Below are 24,434 nucleotides of genomic sequence, written 5' to 3' on the forward strand. Positions count from 1 at the left end.
CTTTGAACTTGGTTGTGCTTTGCACTGATTTCATGAACAACTTATCCTCTTGTGACATTTCCTCTTTATCATCATATACACGTTCTGGAAAATCTGTGTTGTATTGCTGTATAAGTAGCTGTTCCACTTCCTCAACTGCAATTCGGTTAACACTGTAAGGAGTTGTCTTGACTCTGACATGCGGGTTTTCATTCGTCACTGGACCATACACCATCCAGCCGAGAACCGTCTTTACAGCATAGGGTCCTTCCTCTTGGCTGTTAATTACATGCCAGGGCTCCATTACTTTAGAGTTATTGGCGCCAATGAAAAGGTCTACACTTGCATCAATACATGGTAAATGTACCTCATTCAGGTAGGACCACTTCTGTAGATGTTGCTGACTGGGAATGTTTTCTCTCTGAACAGGAATGTCGTTGTGTGTGAAAACTTTAGGTAGCCAAAAGTACTCCTCTCCATTAAGACTACACACTTCAAGGTCCATAAGTAGGTAGCTGTTGACCAACTTTCGTTTCTCTGCTTCGTTCTGACACATTGTGCTCAAGGAGATCTGAGTTAGCTTTCCCTTCTCATTCAGCTTCTTTCTAAGGTCCTCCGTACAGAACGTGGCTGTACTCCCAGGATCCATAAACGCGTAGGTCTCTATGGATCTTCCACTGCTTCGGGACCTCACCTTCACAGGAACTATAGGTAGTAGACACTCTGTTTCTCCGGCCCCAGTGTAGCCACACACTTCTTTCTTGTCGGGACCTAGAGTCACAGACACCTCTTCCTTCGACCTATTACCCTGTTCGGGTACAGAAGTTGCCTTCTTAGGTTCTTCATTCTGATGAAGAATTTCTGGGTGTTTTCGTGAGCACTGATTGCATACTGTCTTCTTCTTACAGTTCTGGCTAATATGACCTTGTCTCAAACACCCGAAACACAGTCCCTTTGACTTTAAAAAGTCAAGACGTTCCTGGTTCATTTTCTCTTTGATCTTGTTACAAGCTTCCAAGGTGTGATTTCCTTGACAAAATAAACATGGAGTTTCAAAAGAAGTTCCTATCTTCGATAAGCTTCCTTGCTTTGGTGTTGAAGCTGTATTTTTCTTTTCCACCGCCACGTTGGTTGCGAAGCTTGATCCTTTTGCTCCACTCTTGGCCACTGTTCCAGTTTCCTTGCTTTTTCCTATTGGTTGTGGGTTTTTGCCTTGAAGGTCACCAAAGAGTGGATCCGTGGCCACCTTAGACTGTCGGTCAATGAAGGCGACGAGATCAGCAAATCTTGCTCTAAGCCCTCTTTTCTCCTTGATTTTAAATGCTTCATTGCGCCAACTTTCTCGCATCTTATAAGGCAGTTTGGAAACCACCATCCTCATATTTGTGGGATTATCCATTTCCTCCATCGATTCGACATCCTGCATTGTGTTGCAACAACCAGTTAGGAATAAAGCATAGGTCTTAAGTGCCTTTCCATCTTCAGCCTTGATTTGCGGCCACTTTAAAGCTTTATCCATATAAGCACTTCCAATCACCAATTCATCTCCGTAATGTTTCTTTAAGAGTTCTTTTGCTTCTTTGAACCCCTTGTGTGATGGTCTGTGTTCACAGCTTCGGACAAGCTCCTGTGGCTCTCCTGAAGTAAACTGTTGTAAGTAATACAGCTTGTCTTGTTCACTGTCCGTCTTCTGTTCAATAGCTTGTTCGAAAGCTCTAATGAAAGATCTATAGGTAAGTGGATCACCCTTAAACACTGCTATTTCTTTGTCTGGAAGCTTAGCATATTGCTGTTGCTTAACAAGCATCTCTGTTATAGCGTTTTGGTTTTCCATTACTTTCAAAAGGCCACTCATGCTTCCATCATGATGTTGCACTGCAGTGTTTACTGTAGCCACCTGATGTCTAGCACCTTGCAATGGCCTGAGTGATGCCTGGCCTCTGTAAGAAGGCCTGCTCTGGGTGAAAGGGAAGGGGTTTTCCTCTTCCTTCACTCTTGCACCACCTGTTGGACGAGAGCGCATATAGCTGCTCATGCCATCCTCTGATTTCTCATACTGTTTTAATATTCTGACTTTTGTTCTTTTTTCCACAATAGCTGCCTCTAGATCCAACTTTTCTTTAGCTCCTTTGATACGTATTTCTTCCATTTCTAACTCTTGCTTCTTCTCTAGAATAGCAGCACGCTCCACTAGACCAGAGAGCTCGGCCTCTTCAATAGCACAAGCTGATGCACGAGAAGACACAACAGTTGAGCGTCCAGCATTCGGACCCTTGATCACTGACCTATTGGACTCATGGCTTATTTGTGACACACTATCATCAGGGTTTATATCCTCCTCAGCTTGTGTTTCTTGATTTGCCTTTTGGAAGCTCAATGTCTCCAGCTCCATCCATTTTTCAGTTTCTTCAATAAACTGTCTGATAACTATCATTTTAGGCTCAAACCAGTTGTTAATATCTGCCTCTTTCTCATCTTCAGGTAAAAGTTTACCTAATTGTTCAGTGATGTCAATAAAATCTTGGAGAACTGGAATAAATTCTTCTTGTATTATCGCTTTCACTGTTGGCAAATTATCAGCTAAAGTGATTAAACTGGTAACTTCCCTCCTTAGAGTTGTAAGTCGAGCTAGAAATCCTCTCCTGGTGCACAGCAACCTGTGCAGTTTCTCTTCAACAGCCTTCTCAGTTAACTTGACTGGCCGTTTAATGGCTGTTTCTTCAGTGCCAACTGTTTCAACATTACCTTCCTCCATACTTCTTTTCTCAATAAAGCCGAGTGCAAACTGTGTGCATATGAATAAAAAGTATTCCACTAACACTCTTCTTCATCCAAAGTATGCTTCACAGCATTCAAAACACACAGAGCTCCGTAAAAGTTCGGTTTCAGGCTTCAGTTAACAAGTTAGCATGAATCTGCAAGTCACTGAGTAGCTAAATAGCATTAGCTTCAGGGCTCAACTGCAAGTCATTCAGTAGCTAGCTAGCGTTAGCTTCTTGGCTTCACTTGGCTTTATACTAGCACAGCTTGTAGATTCCTTCCATTTAGCAAAACGAGTCTTTAATGGCAATTTGTCCATTCATATTTCCAGAGACTGTCCTTTTTCATATGTAAATTAAGAAGGCTTACCACCTCGTTTGCTTTGAATTAATCCTCTCCAGATTGATGCTCCAATCTGACAGACCGTTCAGAGGTGTTAACTGCTGGTTGTCTCTTTGTTAGCATCCAAAAAGTTCGGTTTTCAGCTCCTCCTGATCCATCCATGAGCAGTTTTCTTACTAAATGTAGTGGCAATCTTTCTTCATTTTCCCAAATACCACTTAGAGCTGCAGACACAGTAATTTCTTCACTCGCACAACATGACAATTTCTTAAAGTTTTGATGTCTTTACTTAGAAATAAAAGGGTTACAAAATCAGAAGACGCACGGTAAGAAAACTTTATGCTCCCATGCCATATGCAGCTCTGCCAAAACAGCACCTGCACGTTCTCAGTTACATCACTTAAAGGGGCAGTCATCAAATATTTTTTATATCAATAACTGTTTTCTTAGAACTATGAAATACACAATGACATGAACTAAGAATGAAAGAAAATATAAACTGCAACTATGAACTGTACTTATTTATTGCATATTCTATCTTTTCTGCTTTATGGCTCTTACAGCTTGAGCTGAATGAAGTATTGATCGCTGCTGTGCTGTCTTTGTTTGCAGAGATAAATATTTACAAGCTTTGGGTGATTTGTTATAACTCTCATCCTTCAGGTAAAAACTGCTTTTACTCAAGGCCAAAGTTCAACAAATTCCCCTCATGGTTTGGCGTCTGTTTGGCTATAAATCCTGCGGACAAAACAAACAAGGAAGGTCATGTCTTGAGGTAATGTTGGGGCCGTAAAGCTCTGCTGGTTTACTGGAAGGCTCTGCTACCTTCCAACATGGCAGAAATGCAAGTCCCAGCGCTAATTTGTGGCCACGGATCTTTCAAGTCATGACCTAGAGCTCCCCTGGGAGCAAGAGAGAATCCCCCTTTTCACAATCCGTCAAATAAGCCAGCGCTGGGGACGGACTGAGACGAGGAGCTGGAGGGAGTGAAAGGCTGGAGAAGCAAAGAGGGAGAAAGAAGCCCTTTATCTCTATGAACTGGCTCTGGCAGAAAGCACTGATTGCTACAACGGCACTGCTCGGCCTCTGGTAGTCTCTCTGCACTCCACTCCAAAGAGCAAAGAGCTGATGCAAGACTGGATTGAGATTGACTGGGCTAGGGCTGAGAAGAGAGCCAGAAGTGGCTCGGGGGGGGGGTTGACGAGCTGTGGCACAGATAGATGAAGGTAAAGTATCTGTTTGCATCACAGGACAAATATGGGAAAAGAAAACAGAGGAGGCAAGCTACAGGAAAAGCACGGGGGGGGCAAAAAAACAAGGACATGAGAAAGATGAAGCCCTGACAAATACTTCATTTTTCTAGTATTGCATCATAGGTGCAACATGTTGTCATCATTTAAATCTTTGGATGATTTTAGCTTCTTGGTGGATTTTACAGCAAACAACTGACAAAGATACAGAAATGATCCAATAACTACTAATATTCGGACGAGTTGACTTAACAGGATGTAGAGAAACAACAAACGATTTGTTAGCGATAAGCTAAAGCGTGATTCCTGCTGGGTATCCGACCACATTGGTTTTTTAAAGAACTTTAACAAACAAACACGTACGTTTAAGATCCCTCTGTTTTCATTTTGTGAAATGCGCAACAAAAACAACCTCTTATAAACTCCCAGAGATCTTATAGGTTGCCAGAAAGCTTAAAAAAAACAAAAGTTATAAGAATCTCTATTTATTAACTAAATTTAGCTAAAATAGCTCATTTTGCAACGAGCTCAAGTTTTATGTTTGGTTGTTTCTTTACTCCTTGCAGCTAACAAAAGAACATCCAAATACTACTTTGCAAGCCTCCCTTGCCATTTATATCCTATAAGATATGAAAATCAGCACTGAAAGCTATTCATCAAAACAGCATTCCTACTCATGATGGTCAGACGTAAACGTTTGAATTGTGGTGTAACAAACCGAACCTCATTAAAACCAACAAGATTATCAGCAAGCTGTTAATTAGATTTACATATATGAGCATATATATGTATATAAATCAAAAAAGGTGCAGAGCCAAAGCAGAGCACCTGTTCTTGCTGTTCGAAGCAGATGGTGCGATGAGAAAAATCCTCCGTCCTTTAGCTCAGCTTTAAACGAAAAACTGTTTGTGTGCCTGATAATAAAATAAGGACGTAAACTAAAAGGGGATCTGACTTAAATATTGACAGATTGTCTCCCCCTTCTGGCGGTGGCAGTAATCACCCAAACTCTCAACACGAAGCCAACTGATTCTACAACAGGTTCACACCTGAAGTGGTTTATTTTATTTTATAGATCTCTTCTCTTCTGTTTTATTTGCAGCATCATAAACTTTCTACACGAAGGTCAGCCCAGTGTTTGCAAGGGGCTGAACTCATCAGCTTTGGCTAAATAAACATCTCCTGATGACATAATTCTCTGTAGCACTCGTGTTTATTGTACCTGATAGTGGCAACAATCTCCTTCAAAGGTGAATAAATTGAAGATTCGAGTGTCAGGAAACTGGGGGTGTCACAACAGACCTGAACTACGGTTGGTGTGTTCAAATTAGAAATAAGTCATTGTTAAAAGTAGTGATGGGTGCAGAAACATCGATTTGTTGGTGCATGTGTGGAGCCCATAGAGCAAAACGCAGTATCGGTGCGTGTGTCGTTTCAAGAGTCATGTGACCGATCCAGGAGTTGTTTCCAACTGACTGAGACACTACACTGTGTTTAAATACGTATCTGTCAACATCATGCATCTGCTAAAAAAATGTCTCATCTTTTTATCATTAGAATGATCAAGAATTTTTATTTATTTTTATTTTAATTTTCTCATTATATCGTTGTGTATCACTCAGTTATCACTCAAATTATATGAATTAAAGTTAATTTAAAATTGACTCTTAGTTTATTTACTGTTTTTACTGTACTTATTGTTCTAAAAGTATGATTTAAAAACCTAGTCCACAAGTTTCCTATTCACATTTTCCCTTAAATCAGGCTCTTCAACGTTTTCCAAGTCCAAGGACCCAGTTGTTTTAATTAGCAAAGAGAGAAATAAAAAGGAGCATAAGCCCTGAAGGTTCATTGCATGATAAGCTAATTGTCTGCAAACTACCATATGTAAACATAGCACTGGAAAGTTGAGGAAAAAATGCGTCTGAAAGGACGCAAGAAACAGGGATCGCAAAGAAGAGACATTTCTATAGTGTTTGAAAGAGGCTTATAAGGTGTAGAAGTATCTACCTAATCAAAGGCAAAATAAGGCTGCATTTTTTTCCCACGGATGCAAAGATCACTTTACATTTCAGAATGAATGTTGCATTTAATCTAAAACAACCGGTGGTCTGGAAGAAGACTAGAGAGGAAGAAAACCAAGACGCTTAAAGTCCAGAAAGAAGGGTTGGTGGAGCCATGTCAGCTGTTTCTGCTGTTTTCTGAAGTCCAAAGTAGAAGCAGAAATCTACCAGAGAAAGCTTGATGGAGAAGCTAATATCTTCCAGCAGGGTTTGGATCCAGACCACAATAAACAAAAGCCTCAATATTTGCTCCATTGACCAGTAAAGCGTGTATTGGGAATTCTACTAAAACTAAACCTCACAGAATATTTGGCCAATGGTGAAGAAACCAGAAGAAACGGCAATGGCAAATTAGCTGCTATATCATCTGTGCCAGGCTGCACTCACGCAATTATATATGCAACCAATTCTTATGTCTACTGTGAACAAAAAAAACAACAACATTATAATACTTTTTTTATTTGTTTGTTGTTTGGAGGAGCAGAAGTTGGCGTTTTCAATAGTATTTATTGAGATTAACAGAACTATGTAATGTAAATTCCTTTATTCTACTACAATGGGGGAAATTTGTTCTCGGCATTTTAACCCATCCTCTTGAGGAGCAGTGGGCTGTCATTGTGTGGCCCCCAGGGAGCAGTGTGGGGTTAAGGGTTTTGCTCAGGATCCCAGAGAGGAGCCTTTGGGGATTGAAGCGGAAACTTGCAACCTTTTAAGAGCACAAGCACACTTCTCTAGACACTAGGCCCACACTCCCCACAAAAAAAAATATATTTTCCTCTCTGTATAAATGGATCTATGTTATAAGAGCTAAATGTGTTTGAAACATGTCAATAGATTAATTTAATCAGATGCACCTGAAAAACATGTTTTACCAATTAAAGCATGGAATAATAGAGCAGGCAGGAGGAAGAGGAAGGCATCTTCCTGCGTGTTGACTTACGGGGGCAGTTGGTGCCCTCTGGGGTGCTGGACGGGGTCTTGCCGTCGGGACAGCAGCCGAACTCTGTGGTGTCACAGGAGGACTTATCCTCAGAATTGGGACCAGCAGAACCTGCCGCTGTCGGACCTGCAGGCGACACAAAGTTCCAATGAAAAATTCATTAAACTTTAACAAAGTCCATGAATATACATCATCCCTTCTTCTTTCTCTCCTAGATTTTCTTTTTCTCCAGAAACTTGAAACTTCTTCTTTCCCAAGTTTACTCGTGCTCCACCAGGTGTTTATGTGTTTCCGCTGACCAGTGATTGAGTGCTGGAAGAGGCATCTGTCATGGGTGATTATATGGGCTCTGATTTTACAGCTGGAACTCATTTCGTCAGGCAGAAAACCCTTAATGGGCACTGTTGCCAGTCACATCACACACAGAACACTTTAAATGATAGGGGTGTGTGATAACCGGCTGGCAGTTCTCCTCAAGGAGAAAAAAACAGAAGAATAAGAAAAAAAATAAAACTACAACCCTACCGACACTGAATATCTGGTCATTTTGAAACATTAGGACATAAAAGCGTCTACTGTGTCACCGCAGAAAGACGTCCCCTCGCACATTGGAGTCGGTCGTTTATGGCCGTGTGGAGATTAGAAACAATCGTGGAGGGAAAGAGCTCCTGGCTAAACAAGCCATCAAGACGTCAGAGGGCGGGGACGTCCTAATTCAAGGTCTCACTCCAAGGGGACACGAGAGGAAGGGGGAGGCAGATTTACAGAACCCTGAAGAGGTGAGAAACGGGGCAGAGCAGGAGAGCTAGGGCCGTCTGTGTCAGCGTTACAGCCGTCACATAGCTGCACGTCAGACGGACGGGTGGAGATTACAGAGGAGCAGAAACAGAGAGGGAGACAGACACATGAAAGAGACGACATTATTCAATCTGTGAGTCATCAAGTTCATATTTGGGGTGCTTGTCATTCATGTGCTCTCAAAGTCTGAAAAGGGCCTATTTACACATTTGTTCACACTGACACGGTATTCATACTGCGTTCGTGCTGCTTGAACCTTTTTTTTTTTACCTTTCACCTAAATCCAAAGTATTTAACTGAGATTCTGTACGGTAGACCAACATTAATATGAAGTGAAAGGAAGCAGATTTATTTTTTTTCTTTTTAACAAAAAGAATCAGAAGTGTATGGAAGGAAATTGGACTTAGCCTCCTTTTCTCTAACAGCCCTAAAATACCGTTTAACCACTCGCCTTCAGGTTTATTATATACAAAACTTTGCTAAAAACAAGCATCATAAGGAAACAAGACAGGAGGTCGGGGTTGAAGCTGCACCGGAGAACCAGGACAGCCTCTGTAAGAAATGGAAATGTCATGAAAGCTGTAAAAAAATGAAATTCTGAAGACAATAAAAGTTGTCTAAGTTTCTGGCTCTATGGTAAGAAGGAAGGAGAAGTTGAAAGAAAACGAAAAGATGTCTGGAAGTGGGCTTCAAGGTCTACTGCAAACCAATCTATGCTTCAACATGGGGCTGTAAATATGTTGGAGGCTGCCACTGACTGTTTACCGCCTGTTTACCGCCTATTTACCGTTTACAGCCAGAGCTAAAATGCTTCATTTAAACGTCTTTAAATGGCCTAGTCAAAGCTCAAAAATAAAATTGACAAATCTGGGACAAAACTTTATAATTTAGATCTAATCAAGGATTTTGATCAAATCTAAACCAAGTTTTTGTCAACATGATGATTCCAAAAAGTCCCATCAAATTTTAAATGTTAATAAAATGAATCTAGAATGTAATTTCTATTTAGTTTAAGTTTTAAACTTTGACATAAAAGTTATAATAATGAGAGAAATAAATCCAGTTCTCTTACATAAAGAAATAATCTCATTACTAAAAAAAAAGAGCTTTGGTTTTAACCTGGAAATAAAAATAAATGAAACAAATCAGGATAAATGGAGAAAAGGAAAAATCCCAGCCATCATTTACTTAAGATTACTAAAGATTTTCTGATTACCTTTAAACAACAATAATAAAAATGTGAAGTTAGAAGGAGCCATTCTAAAAAAAAAGAAAATTAAAAACAATTCACTGGACTTTGTTTCCAAGTTTGATAACGTTTCGCTTCCCATCCAGAAGCTTTTCAATTCAAAATTTCAGGAATAGCGTTGAGTTCGAGGTTTTATACAGTAGCCCAACAAAGCCTTGCTTTGGGTTTCAAAACATGCAAATATAAGGAGCTGAGCCTAAAGCAGAGCTCAGAGAAACAGGAGGAAATTTCAGCGTTTAGATGCACAAAACTGGCAGCGACATGAACTAAAAGACTCAACCAATCACAGCCATACTAAATGAATTTAGTTTCTATTCTGAATTTGGAAAAAGCATTCATTATTTTCCTTCCACTTCACATTTATGTATTTCATGATGTAAAATCCTAATAAAAAGGGGGTTTGATGACTTTTGTAAAGTACGTCAAATATACACAGATTTTAAAGCTGGGAAAAACAAACAAGCATGGAGGAGGAAGAGGAGGAGGAGGAGGAGGAGGAGGAGGAGGAAGACACTGGGGCATGCTGTTCCATCAGTCTTGTGCCGTCACTGCGAGCTGTCAAGCGATGTTGATGGATGGATGGGACGCAACATCAGAAAAATAATAAAAAAGGTCTAATTGGAAAGCCTGAGCTATCATCCTGAAGGAGGCTGGAAAAGCAGCCGCTGGCTGATACAGGCAGGAGGGCGTGTCGGAAAAGATTCGAGACCAGTCATGTGACAAGGTGCGCCGGCTCTACTCGAGCTCGCAGCGAGACCTCAGAGTCGCATCGGCCTGTCAGGTCAGGCTCCACAGATCCACAGATTCGGCCCGACGGTTTCATCTATCTGTCGTGCCGGGAGTGTATTTTACAGAGCCTGGGTTTGTTTTGGGAGCTGCAGTGCTGCTGGAAAGGGAGGGAGGAAAAATAAAAAGAGGCAGGGGTGACGAAGCAACAGTGAACCATGCAAATACATTCTTTTCTGTCTGAAATGGAGATATACGTCTTTTGCAAGTGGGAAAAACATGCTAACAGCAACTCCTGGCAAAGATTTCCTCTCCTTGCCTCTCTGACATCTCTTCTCCTGAGAAACTATTTGCATAAAATTACAAAAGCCTGCAGCCTATTTTTAGTTTCTAATTAACAGATGATGATATGAATGCGTTATGATGTCAGCTAATGATTGATTCTGAATCTGCCCAAACCCATCAGAGATAAAAAAACAAACAAAAACCACCCACACTTCCCTCAGAGGATTATGGAGAATGAAGTGAAAGAGCAGTGATTTACCGCCAGTCTCGTCTGCCCCGCTGGCTTCTGATTGGATGCCGCTACCAATATCGTCATCCCGCAAATCCTCTTCGTCTTCGTCGCCGCTCGGTTCGCCGCTGCCTGAGCCCTCGAGAGGGGTCAGTGCGGAGGTGGAGGGGGCAGGACTGCTGAGAGTGGCGGTGATGGCGGCGGTGAGGATGGGCTGACGGTGGTTGGATCGTGCACGGCTGATGGTGGAGGTGGAAAGTACGGCGTTGGTCACGGGCTGCTCGGTGGGCCCCGGCTGGGCCGTCATTGGAGGCGGGATGGCAAACACCATGTCAGGGTTGAAGGGGGCGGGGGTGGTGGTGGCTGCCGCGGTGGTGGTGGAGGGAGGGTTGGGGGTGGGTCGGTCTGCCGGTTCAGAGATGGTTTCTGGTGAAGGGAAGGGGAGGAAGCAAGGAATGGATGAATGACTGAGCAAAGATGGAAATGTTTGATCAATAAAACCTTAGAGATGATGAATATGAAGGTCCTACTGGTTCTAATCAATCCCAGCCAGATAAAACAGAAACCTGCCTCCATTTGATACAGTAGCATTCAAAATGGCCGAATGGCAGCCCACTTCCAGCCACTGCAGTGACCCCATCTTGCATATTTTTTAATCTGACTCCACCTTTTTCCTGAATCACAGGGTCTGACCAGGAGATGACGCTTCTCTTTAGATCTTAATGTCCAAAAAAGCATGAGAGAAAGAATATTTCAGTACAAAATGTGTTTAAAAAAGGAATCTTATGGGACCAGCAAGGGGCCCATCACGGAAAGAGGGGAAATTTTGAATGTCTGCATCTTATAAATCAGCTCAATAAATAATATTCCCTGTCATTGCCTTGAAAATATCCGCATCATCTCTGATAAAGTTGCCATGTCTCATCTGGAAGGAGGCGGGTTCATGATAATCAACTTATAATTTGGGTCCTAATGTGACTAAAAGAAGGTAAAAAAAAAAAAAAAACCCACTGAACTTTGTTTCCAAGTTTGAAGACGTTTCACTTCCAGATTCTATAAGACGGTCAGGCTCCCTCCTACATTGGAGACGTGTTGTGTCCTTATACCCCCCTTTTGGAGCCTGAGGTCTCAGGACCAGATCCAGCACATGGTCCCTCGCAATCGTTACAGAACCAGGGAAGATCGCTCTTTTCAGGCGTTCGCTCCGGCGCTCTGGAACGATCTTCCTCTTTCCTTGCGCTTACTCGATTCTATTGATGTTTCTAAGAGTGAACTGAAACCTTATTTCTTAAGAAAGCATTTTTATTCAAGCATTTAAAACCATGTCTTCTGTGACTAAATGTATTTTATTTCTATTTTAATTTTGTGAAGTACTTTGTGACGTCTGTGAAATGTGCTATATAAATAAACATTATTTACTTACTTTCCATCCAGGAAGCTTTTTCAATTCAAAACGTCAGGAATAGCGTTGAGTTTGAGGTTTTATACAGGTTTCAACTGTATAAAACCATTTTGAATTGAAAAACCTTCCGGGATGGGAAGCAAAACATCTTCAAACTGGGAAATAAAGTCGAAAGGATTGCTTTTTTAACTTTTTTTGGAATGACTACGACCTGGATGACTGAGAATCTTCACCGTCATAATGTGACAAACTGTTAAAAAAAGATCCAGGGTTTTTTTTCCCAGGGCAACATTTCAGAGACACAAGCTGCACAGCGTGTTCCCCTGACCAATCACTTTGATTTCTCCTGCTCTCCAATCTGAAAACCCTGTAACTTATTTGTAGGTAGGCATAAAACCGGCGGTGGCGTGCGCGTACGCAGGATCGTACGCCGTGTGCAAGCCGTACCCAGGACTATGAATTATATATCCAAATTCAAATGCTACCCTGCAGTAGCAAAGCTTTAATCACCAACAGCCAGCGCCTCCGGTGATGAATGATTGATAGAAATGGGGCAAAAAAAGCCGGCTTTGCTCCGGCTTCAAAGATGGCAGGCTGCTGCTGCTCACAGAGAGCTGGAGCAGCCTTCAACGCGCTGCTGTCAACAGATGCACACAAACGCGCATGCAATGTTTGAAATAAAACATAAAAAATAACAAAATCACTCCAGATGAGGATGAAGAGAAGAACCTCTGTGTAAAGAGACCATCATTACAGATGCAAGAAAAAGAAAAAAACTCTAGAGCTAAAGGACAAACTGTCTGCGATGAAAGAAGGATAAATGGGACAAAAACTCCAGAGGGTGACGAGCAGAGCGAGCAGCAGAGAGATGCTGAGGAAAGGAGTGACAACATTGTTCTTTTTCGCCTTCTTCTACTTTACATCCCGGGAGGATGGATGTCTCTTAGCGAGACCATGGAATAAAAACCAACAGCGTAGATTTCCACCTCATTAGGATTCGCCTAACACTACGGTATGTGTAAGACTTAATTACACCGCTATAATCACAGAGTTGATCGGCAATTATTTACTGAGGTGTGAAATGTGATACCTACAGAGACAGCAGAATGCCTGGGAGACGGGGCTTTTAAAAGCTTGGCAGATAACTGCTTGTGGGGAAGATTGGGAGCGGAGTTCAAAGAGCGCGGATGCTATCACCAAGAAAGATGGCATGGGCTGCCTTTCCTCTCGGCTACACCTGTCAGTCAGGTACCAAGCCTAGCGTCCAGAGGCTCGCTCTGCTGGAAAACGTTTGAGGGATGCATGCGGATATCGGCTGCAAACTTCATGATATGGGATAAGGACAGATAAGCGCATGCTTGAAGCAGCCCAGAAGTCTAAATCAACAGATACCTTTGTTATCAGATTTACCAGTCCATTCGGCCTTTTTCTGCTCTTAGAAGAATGGACGGGTATGTTAGAGGGTAGTGAGAGAAGGAAACAGACTCCTTGTCTTCTTGGGTTGCTTTCTCCCATATGGTTATTTCTGTTAGGCGGTTATTAGAGCCAGGATACAGATGACAAGGAAACCCACAAAGGCAAGGAATAAAAAGTGATTGGGATGGACATTTAATCAAGGAGAAAAGGGTTAAAAAGCAGCGGGAGGTGATGAAAATGGAAAAAATAAACCAAATATGGGCTCAAACAATGAGAGAAAACCTCCAATATAAGAAAAGAGGGAGGAACTAGCAGAGGCATGACTAACGCGCAACATGAGGGCTGTAGGCAACATATGTCCGCCATTCCTGCCAACTCTCCACAAACCTACAGGTGATAACACCATATGGGAGAGGCGGGTTGGCGCCAACCCGCTGACTGACCATCGTCTTCCAGGAGTGATTTGCTCATCAGTGCAAATGCTTTCCCTCTGGTGGTGGCCACATTGGCAACTACATTTTTTTTTTTTACATTTCTAAGCTAAAGCTAACAGATTTTTACTCTTTTTCCTTTAAAACCTTCATTATTTTCCAGGGGTCATAAGGTGGAAAAATAATTGATATTAGAAAAATCCCAAGTAGGTGAATTCTATCAATGATTCATATGATTCATATATAGGGGTATCCAATGGAAGGGGCGCAAATACAAATGCCTGCCACATTTTTCAGATTTTTATTTGTAAGAAAGAGTTTTAATACATTCGACCTCATAAATTCAACCAAAGATTAAAGACCTACTGGTAGGCTAATGATCAGGCGCTGTAGGCTTAACAGAGCATTGTTTAAGGGAACAAAAATAGATACAAAGGGTTATGTGTTTTATCTCAGCATTTCTCAACTTCATTTTGTGAGAAAGGCCTTTTCTATCCCAGGCTGCGCTCTGGACTCAGTGGAGGAAGTGGCTGAGAGGAGGAAGCTGTCCACGCTTACATCCATCATGGACAACACCTTCCACCCTCTGCACCAGGCTGTAGAGGAGCTGAGCAGCTGATTTAGTGAAAGACTTTTACACCCTGTTTATAAAAAGAAGCTCTACTGTAGGTCATTCATCCCTGCTGCAACCAGACTCTACAATGCGACACTACAACAGCAATAATTTGAGCAATGTATAATATGCAATTATTATTTAGTACCCTGTGCAATATCCTGTTTCTTTATATTTGACACCCAGTGCAATAGATATATACATAAATATCCATCTATATAAATACCCATGTAAATAATTATTTAAATATATATATTCTTCCCTGGGCACCTTTTTCTTCTTTTTGACTATTTGAGCAGATGTAAAGAGTTAATTTCTGCACTGTGAGATCAATAGTCAATCAATCATTGATTTTTTTATTTATTTAATTTATTTATCTGTGATTCTTGATTAATGTGTTTGTGATTTAATTTCTAAAAAATGAGGAGACGGTTACTGCCTCTCTTAATGTGGCTGAGGTCTGTTCAATTGTTGATGGAAAAATAAGATCAAGGTTTGATGGAAATATCTGTATTTGATTGTTTACATCATGAAAATAAAGTGGGGGATGTTATACATCTATGTTGCATGAAGGGTATCTACCAATTTTGGAAATTTACAAAACAAAAAAAAAAAAAAAAAAAAAATTGAGAAAAAAAATGCAATCACGAAATTGGAACTTTTTCTTTTTTTTGTATGTTTTATCTTTTTCGAATGTATTTTCTTGTTTCATATAATATATATTTTGTATTAAATTTTTTCAGATTGAGTTTTACAGATTTGATTTTCTTCAAATTGAATTTTACAGATCACTTCTGAAGGCAGGCTTTCCCCTGGAGAGAGAAGCAAAGACGCATTTCTATTGGTCTGCATGGACGCTTTATCGGACAAGCGAGTCTTTGTATTGGGGTTGAAGTGAAGGGAATGTGAGAAACGCAGTTTGTAATCATAATTTGTAAAACTTAATCTAACAAAGATACATTTGAAAAAAGGAAATATTTAAAAACAAAATCATATTCTGAAAATTTAAATCTGAGAAGTCACAAATTTACAACAATAGTGGAACAAAATTTACTCCATAGCTGAAGTACGCCTAACTCTTTTTTTTTTTTTTACTATCTCTTATGAGTTACTGCTCAGCTTAGGAGTATTAGCGTATATTTTGACACATTAAAGTGTTTTATATCTACAAACTTGCATCAGACAATCCTTTGCTAATGTCTTTTAACTCAGTCCCTTTTGAAGATTATTGTTTTTCAACTGAAACACACGACGTCTTCAGTTCTACCTCCTGGTGGAGTCAGTGCTGAACTTTAGGAGCAGTTTTGGTAGAGCCACCCCTCCAGGGAACGACCTGTTTTTATCGGATGATGAGTCACAAAGCCAGGTTGAAAATGGCTTTATAATCCTTTCCAGTCTGATAGATGTCACTGACTTTCTCCCATCTGTTCACTAGTTATATTAGAGGAAAAACCCACCGAGCAGAAATTGGTTTAAAAGACTTTGAAAAGAGGACATAATTTACATCCAAACATTGTCTAAATACGGTTAAAAAGTGAAAGGTGGAAAGTCATAATGTTCAGATCGTTAAAAAGACGTTGAAAAATGGGTTTTGAACGTTTCCAACCTGGCTCTGTGACTCATCATCTTATAAAGAGCACTGGGGGTCCTTCCTGGACCTGCAGCTTTACCAAAACTTTTCCAAAAGTTTTCAAAATTTATTATCATTGGACTAAAATGGGACAAAATCAGACCGACCAAACACAACCCAATTTTCAACACCTACAGTATTTCTGCAATAAAACAATACTATAATGGACTAGTTTTAGCCTAAATAACAAAGTCTGAATGACGTCTGGTGTTTTAAGGGGAATGTGTTGCTTTTTGAGCTCTTTAGCCTACTTCATGTAGTCATGTAGATACAGGGGAAAATAATTGGAGTACAATTTACTTAGAAAAAGTTATGTTTGTTTTTCTACATAGAAATTTTTAGTAAATTTAATTAAAAAGAAGAGATAAAACCAAATTTCTCTTATCAACCAAAGATTTATTTTTTGCTAGTAAACTTTTCTCAGACAGACACAGAGACATACTAAACAACCATGCCGGCAAGGAGAATTTAGAGAAGCCAATTAAAATTACACTCATGTTTTTGGACTGTCGGAGGAAGCAAGAGTACCTGGAGAGAACCCACGCATTCACAGGGAGAACATGCATCTCCACGCAGAAAGATGCAAGGCTGGGGATCAATCCTTCAACCTTTGTGCTGCCAGACAACAGCACTACACCACCATGCAGCCAACTAATAATGTACAATATTTTCAATTACTGACCTAAGAAAGGTCAAGGAAGGAAAAAAGAAGGAAGTTTAGTTGCATTTCAGGTCAGAAACTTATTTTAATTCTTTTGTTGATACTATTTGGTAAGATGAAAAAAAAACTTTTGTTTTGATGGGAATAGATTCAGAAATTAATTATAAGCAACACATCAAATAAAATGTGTCATTTTGCATGATGATTTGCAGTGAATTCTACATAATATCAAGAGGTTCAAAAAGTCCCTTTTATCAGTTTAGGTTATTGTTTCAACAATAATCCACCCCTGATGTGACTTATGTTGAACACACCAAAAAGAAAAAAACCCAAAACAAACATCTATAAGATGACCTTAAAAAAGGGGGACAATAAAGTAAAAACAGAGGAATCTACGTGGGGGTAAACATTTTATCAGAGGGCTGATGTTTGCACTTAGAATTTGTAGATTCTGGGTAAGAACGTCTCAGAAGCATATCTTTCACTAGTGTTAACCAGTGAAATGATGCAACACATCAGTGAGCAAACAAAACGACCAATATTCGCTCATGTATTCAGGCCCTTTGGCGCGGCGCGGCAGTTAAGCCACAAAGCAGCTTGTTGAGCATTAGCACGCCGCAGCGCCGAGGCCGGGCGTCTGGAAGCCGTGCGTGTAAACAGTGGGTGGGAAAGCAGGCGAAGCTGCGGCGTGGTGATGGGCGGAGGCAGAGCGAATGCTAATTCGCACCCAGCCACACGTGAAATAAGCTGGAGATCTAACACCCCCCCACCCTCCCTGAGCTGACAGCGGCAGCAACCCGCAGTGCGACCGCATCTTTGGGAAGAAATTAAAAGATCTTCTCTGCCTGTCTGTGGGCTCCATGTCTCCTGAGGGATAGATAAGAAAGAGAGCCCGCTGCAAGGCGTCTCTCCCTGCCTTTCCCTGTGCAGCAATGCTAGGTGAGAGATTACACACAACCCACATCTCCATTGCCAGGCAACAGAGGCGTCTGAATCCAGACCTGATTTTGGCTGCTATTGCGACTAAAGCCACCCACGGCACTGAATGTGTAATTACCAGATGTTCTGGGACTTATCAAAGCCTTCTCTGTTTCTTGCTGGGCATTTTTCTATTTTTTATCTGAGGCTGCCACTTGCTCTCGACCATGTTGACATCCTCACCACCGATGGATGTGTCCCGACTCAGGGGGTCTAATCAACACCACTCCATGGAGAGGGATGGAAAGCCTCCCCTGTCGGGTTTTTACGGTCGCTGACTCTGCGCCCATTGAAGTGATAAGGTGAATGAACATTTTTCCACCCACAGACGTCGGACACCTGGCAGTCGCTCATGACCACAGTTCCACAGCTGGCCCGTTTCTCCCCTGGCCGCTCTCCGGCCTCTTTTCTAGATTCCTGTTGTGATCCAAGCTGGCAGCCAGCGCAACATCTTCACTCCACATCCAAGCTACGGCCTTGGCAGGCGTCCCGGCACCCATTACAGCGATCCGAGCCCCGTCCGTCAACATCTGGATTAAAGGTGGCAGGAGCTGCACCTTTCCCCCCTGTACACATGTTTTCTGCATTTCTATTCACCTTCTGACAAAAAAAAGCCCTCTTTATTCCCGTTTTAGGGGGGTTAAATGGATATCACTGCTGTGTTAATCGTTAGCAGCAGTCTAGCTGTGTCTTGAAATATCTACTACTGGATTAACCAACACGAAAGTCATTAGGTAGACTTTTCCAGCACCAGGTTTGATTTTCTATCAGCTCCAATCCTGCCTTAGTTATTCACAGCATAAATACAGGAAGCTGTTGGTTAGAGTCCTCAGACTTTGGGGTTTAATCTTACATTAAATCATCATACATTACAGCTAAATACACTGAAAAAGTGTAACATGTAGCTGTTCATTCAAACTAATGATTTCCACTGTAAACTGGATAAAATTATTGATTTGATTGTAACTCATTATTTTTGGATCTTACGTATAAAGGACCCAAAACAAAGTTTCTGATTTTTCTCAATATGTACACTACCGTTCAAAAGTTTTAACTTTAAAGAAACAGGCTACTGGGGGTACTATTTAATGAAGATGCCAGCTGGGGACCTGTGAGGCATCTGTTTCTCAAACTAGACACTCTAATGTACTTATCTTCTTGCTCAGTTGTGCAACGCGGCCTCCCACTTCTTTTTCTGCTGTAGTTAGAGCCTGTTTGTGCTGTCCTCTGAAGGGAGTGAGTGGAACACACCGTTGAAGGAAATCTTCAATTTCTTAGCAATTTCTCGCATGGAATAGCCTTCATTTCTAAGAACAAGGATAGACTGTCGAGTTTCAGATGAAAGTTCTCTTTTTCTGGCCATTTTGAGCGTTTAATTGACCCCACAAATGTGATGCTCCAGAAACTTAATCTGCTCAAAGGAAGATCAGTTTTGTAGCTTCTGTAACGAGCTAAACTGTTTTCAGATGTGTGAACATGATTGCACAAGGGTTTTCTAATCATCAATTAGCCTTCTGAGCCAATGAGCAAACACATTGTACCATTAGAACACTGGAGTGATAGTTGCTGGAAATGGGCCTCTATACACCTATGTAGATATTGCACCAAAAACCAGACATTTGCAGCTAGAATAGTCATTTACATTAGCAATGTAAAGAGTGTATTTCTTTAAAGTTAAGACTAGTTTAAAGTTATCTTCATTGAAAAATACAATGATTTTCCTTCAAAAATAAGGAAATTTCAATAGCTACGTTTACATGCGCAAAATTTCCCCGATCCGATCCAAACCTTGGTTGATCGGAAATTCTAAATCTCCGTTTACATGGACACTAAATGAAATGATCCGATCATGACGTGTGTATACATGTACCAAGCATTGGATCAGATTAAATCTTTTAAGCATGCGCAGAACTTCCTGCCAAACTTGGCAGTTCTGTCTGCGTCTGGTTTTTGGGAGGCCTGACAAACGATGCGCTCGGAGCGAGCGGAAAGAAAAAAGGAGAGAGGAGGAAAAAAGCGTTTGGCAGCGAAATGTCCGAGAGAAAATGTAGAGAATGAGCGATTGAACCGGCGTGGGAGAGCGAGTGGGCTGTGGAGAGGAAGAAGAGGAAGAGGAGGAGGATAAATTCCTGCTTCCTGCAGCTTTAAATGAACTTGAGGGTATAAGTCGGCGTTCCTAGACTCCTCCCGCCATGTTGTTCACAACAAGAGCGAGAGCGACCGGTGGTTTCCTGTTGTTGACAAGGCGGAAAAACGTTATGCTGACGTCGCACACATGCGCAGTGAAGATTATTTTACTCTTAAGATCCGAATGGGTGTTTACATGGACGCCAATCGGAATGGCGATCGGCAAAAACCACCTCTCTCTTTCGGAATTAAATTTAGATCCGATCGGACCGAATCGGATTAGAATCTTCAGTCTGACATGTTTACATGAAACATTTTTGATCTGATCAGGCCTTCAATCCGATTAGTTGTGTCCATGTAAACGTAGCTAATGTGACCCCAAACTTTTGAATGGTAGTGTATATATTTATTCATGACCTGCAGGTAATTTTTTTATGTTTGAGTCACATGTGAATTGCGCTTTGCACACAGTCAGATCACATGATAGAGTCCAAGTCACAGACTACCAACAAGTCCAAGTCCCAGACAGTGAGAGAGCGCCGTTTTCATCGTCTCTACATCCTGGGTGGTTTTAACCCACAAATAAAAGCAAGTAGCAAAGCAGTTGCATATAATCAATGTTATAGCTGGTTAGTTAGCGAGTTAATATTAGCTAGCTGACGTCTGAGAGGGTTTATTCATTCACCGATAATGTTATGACAATGAATTGCTAACCAAAAGCTAGCCAAAAGCCCTCACTACATCCAGAGCTAAACAAACATTGTTTGAAGGTACAGAGTGGAGTTTTATTCACGTTAAATGCTTGATAGCCGACCGTCACTGGCAGCGGGAGCCTCCACTGTTATAAAGAGCAGGAGGGCTGTTTTTGTTAGCGACGGTTGCTAACTGTTATCGCTTGCCGAGGTTAGTTAATGTCAATTTACACCACCTGGATTTACACCATACATTACACGCTACATTAACAGTTAATAAATACATTTAAAGTAACCTGTTGGCCAGGTGTTTTTCTTTTTAAGAATTTCTAATATGGGAAATGGAAATTATTTTCAAAGTAAAGTCAAATGAAATGTGAAAATTATAATTTGGATATATTTAAATTAATTAACCGGTGTCAATACAAACATTAATTCATGTTAATTTAGTTAAAAGTAAGTGCATTAGGTTGGTTCAATTTCAATATATTAGTTTGGTTCGTCAACGGAAATTAGCATTAAATTAGCATTATTGTTCACATCAGCATAAAATAATGAGGTCATAAGAAGTGATTTAATTCAGATTCTGTGAGGTCAAATATTTTACATATCTGGACATCTTTTTTATTTTTTATTTAAGCAAGGTTATACTTTTTCCAGTGTAACCATGATGATAATCTCTGGGTCAAAAATTATCCAAAGGGTTTCTTTCAGAGTGAGATCTGGTTATTTTGCAGGCCACTGGAGGACAGTTCATTCATTGTAATGTAGAGAAACTGGTTGATATGATTGGGGCTTTGTTCAGATTGGATGGATATAGTCAGCAGGGGGAGTGTTTCAGAGATGCTCTATCGGTGCTACGGGCTCTAAAATGTGACAAGAAATGATCCCATAAAACAGAGTCAGAGCAGCTGAGGCAAAGAAGGGGGGATTCTGGGGGAGCTGCTTCTGCTAATCTAAGATGGTCCTAAATCCAAATAAAATAAAGACTTTCAAAAAAAGAGACTCAAACTCAATTAGATCAGGTTTGACTGATCTAATTCAGATCAAATTAAGTCAAAATTCACTTCTGCAGTAAAGGAAGATCTGCAGATCAGATGGGAATGTATGTCAGGCAATGTTATGCACGACACAGAAGCCGTACAGTCAACACTGTCACCAGGTGTCATCAGATGCAACCACAGATCCATCCAGGTCATCCTTACTGCAAATAATGTTAAGGCGACACTGAAAGTGCCTATTTCTATCTTTAAATTATTAAAACATAAAAAACTACATTGTATGAAATATTAATAATGAATTTGCTGAGAGAATAAATGCATTAAATTCCCTCCTTTATATTTCTTGTATCTTTATCCGACATGTCAACCCACCTTTGTGAAATATCGTCTTCATCTGAATTTGATTTGTCCTTCTTTAGATTATGCACAATACACTAAACAAGTACAATGAAATGCAAACATGAAATCAAAAAATGAGGCATTTATTTATAAATCCAAAATGCGCTGCCAGACAGAGCAGGGATTACTTTTCTGGGACAGATCTGGTAATAGAACAGAACAAATAAAGACGTATTTATTCTCTCAGCAGAACCATTATTAGCCTGTTTTTACAGTGCAGTCCTGTATGTTTTTGTAGGATCAATGGTAAAAAAAAAAAAAAAGGAATTTAAGTCTTTTTTTTTTTTTTAAGAACAGTCCATGGCGACCCATCTTTCTGTCTCCTTTTCTTTCTCTCCCACACAACACAAGCTTAAACTTGTGCAGTTGGAGCCATGGGATTGGTTAATTTGCTATTTGTATCAGTGGCTAATTGAACAGGTGTACATAATAAAGTGACCAGTTAGCGTATCTGCAGCACTAGCATTTATTTAGCGTTTCCGATCCAGCTTTCCTAATTTCCCCCTCGAGATAGAGAGCTGGACGGTCTCAGAACCAGCAGGCGACCAGTCAGACAGCTGGCTAACCTCTCCGCCTGTGATGCATTGAGGTATGGCTCAGGCTCACCTGTGCACTGTCCAAAGTGTTGCAACGTAATGTCCTTGTCCTGCCTGCAGGCTATGGTCCTCAGTTGGCACTGGTCGGCGTAGGTCACCCCATCTGAGCCGCACACCTGCTCCACAGTGACAGAGATGGAGGGACGGGAGCCGGAGCCACATGTTAGCTCCCTGCTGTTCAGTTTGTAGGGTAGGGGGCTCGTGGATCAACATACTCGCTCGAGTAAACAAACATACCTTTGTTTTGTTTCTTAAGTCACAATCAGGAGGAGGGCACTGACAATGGGCCTGGCCGTTTTCCTCGATGCAGGTTGCACCGAAGCTGCAAACCAGTTCTTCACACGACTTTGGGGCGTCTGGACCTGTGCAGGAAACAGGTTTGCAATCTTAGTCATTCTGTCCCTTCTGATAATGATCAACAAAAGCAAATCATAGTCCAAACAGAAGATAACATGACTGTAATGTTTAATGACCTGATGTTTATTACACTGGAAAAAATCATTTTGCCAATGGAACAGGACAATTTAGATTTAAAATAAGAAAACACAAATGCATTGTCTTATTTTAGGGATATTATCTAATTATCTTATTTTTTAGAGTAAAAATACGTGTTCGTTTGGCAAATTATCTCATTTACCTATTCAAATCAAGGGTAAATACACTTAATTAAATAATTTTTTACTTATTTCTAAATTGTTTTTTTGCAATATGAGAAGCAGAGTTCATATCATCCATTCACCTGCATTGCAAAAAATGTAAATCTAAGGAAGTCATTTTGTTTCTTAAAATAAGTGCAGTTTTCCTGAATTGAGTAGGAAAGTGAGACACTTAGCCAATGTAACAAGACAGTTAACATTTAAAATAAGAAAAAAACAAACGTTACTTCAAGTGCATAATAGTATCTTATTCTGAGGTTAAAAATGCTTATTCCATTGGCAGGTTATTTTCCTACTTGAATTAGGAATAAATACACTTAGTTTAAGACACTTTTACACATTTTCAGAACTTTTTTGCAGCGTTTGTCATCTTTTCCCCCCTAAAGGTTAGATGAATCCTTGTTGATCCAACAGCTGAACCCTCAGAGGTGGTTTGGTTTCATCACATTGTTACAGCATCACACACCCCCCCATGTTTTCATGTGAAGCGCCCTCTGAGTACCTTTTCTTTTTATCTCTGTGTGCGTCTGAGCGCCTCGCTATGCGCTGAGACTGTTGGCTTCATTAAGCGTTTGACTTCCAGTCGATGTCAGATGGTGAATCTTAATCAAGGAGCGGCAGCCCCCACCCCCCCAGCAGGAACTAACCTTTCCTTTAACTGTTTTGTTTCCCGTTTCCTTCGAAGCAATCGCCGGGGCGGGTTTATTTTCAATCAAAGGCCATCAATAGCTCTTATGTAAGCACATACATGTTGGCGCTGAATCATCCAACATGAGGCTTGATGCAGAGAAATAGAAACATCAATGGGTAATATGTCGCTCACAGGCCTTTTGAACACTCGACTATTTCCCTAATCACTATTGATTAGCTATCTCGCAGCCACTTCCTTCTTCGCCAATAAACCTGATGGATGCCGAGAGGAGATCAAGAAAGAGTGGCCGCCATAAGGCTTATCCACTAATCAGATAAGTGAAAGAAAACCTCTTCAGGATGGAAGAGCAAAGCTGAGAGGACAGGGGAGCCTGAGGCGCCTCTATCCACCTCACTTCTCTCTCTTATTACCGTTGTCGCAGCCGTTCATGCCGATCTTCCTCCCATCTGGGCACACGTTGCACTTCAAGCCCTTCACCCCCGTCTTGCAAGAGCACAGTCCCGACATCTGCTCGCAATCATCCCGGACCGAGCCTGTGGGATCGCAGCTGCACGCTGAA

General features: G+C 41.0%; 1 protein-coding gene across 10 annotated transcripts in view; it reads right to left on the reverse strand.

The window, feature by feature from the left end:
• The window catches only part of agrn (agrin), a 454,482-nt gene that overhangs the window by 66,311 nt on the left and 363,737 nt on the right, over positions 1-24,434 (reverse strand). For 9 of the 10 annotated variants that reach the window (XM_038289893.1, XM_038289889.1, XM_038289888.1 and 6 more), the window contains 5 exons: positions 24,286-24,429; positions 22,805-22,929; positions 22,578-22,683; positions 10,652-11,047; positions 7,335-7,460 (listed from right to left, as the gene is read on the reverse strand). In XM_038289893.1, the coding sequence (XP_038145821.1) occupies positions 7,335-7,460; positions 10,652-11,047; positions 22,578-22,683; positions 22,805-22,929; positions 24,286-24,429 (897 nt within the window). The remainder of the gene's footprint in view (positions 1-7,334; positions 7,461-10,651; positions 11,048-22,577; positions 22,684-22,804; positions 22,930-24,285; positions 24,430-24,434) is intronic. The other variant, XM_038289895.1, reaches the window with a different exon arrangement.

Source organism: Cyprinodon tularosa, unplaced genomic scaffold, assembly GCF_016077235.1.
Source record: "Cyprinodon tularosa strain WSP-4 unplaced genomic scaffold, ASM1607723v1 ctg273, whole genome shotgun sequence".
NCBI classification, from domain to species: Eukaryota; Metazoa; Chordata; class Actinopteri; order Cyprinodontiformes; family Cyprinodontidae; genus Cyprinodon; species Cyprinodon tularosa.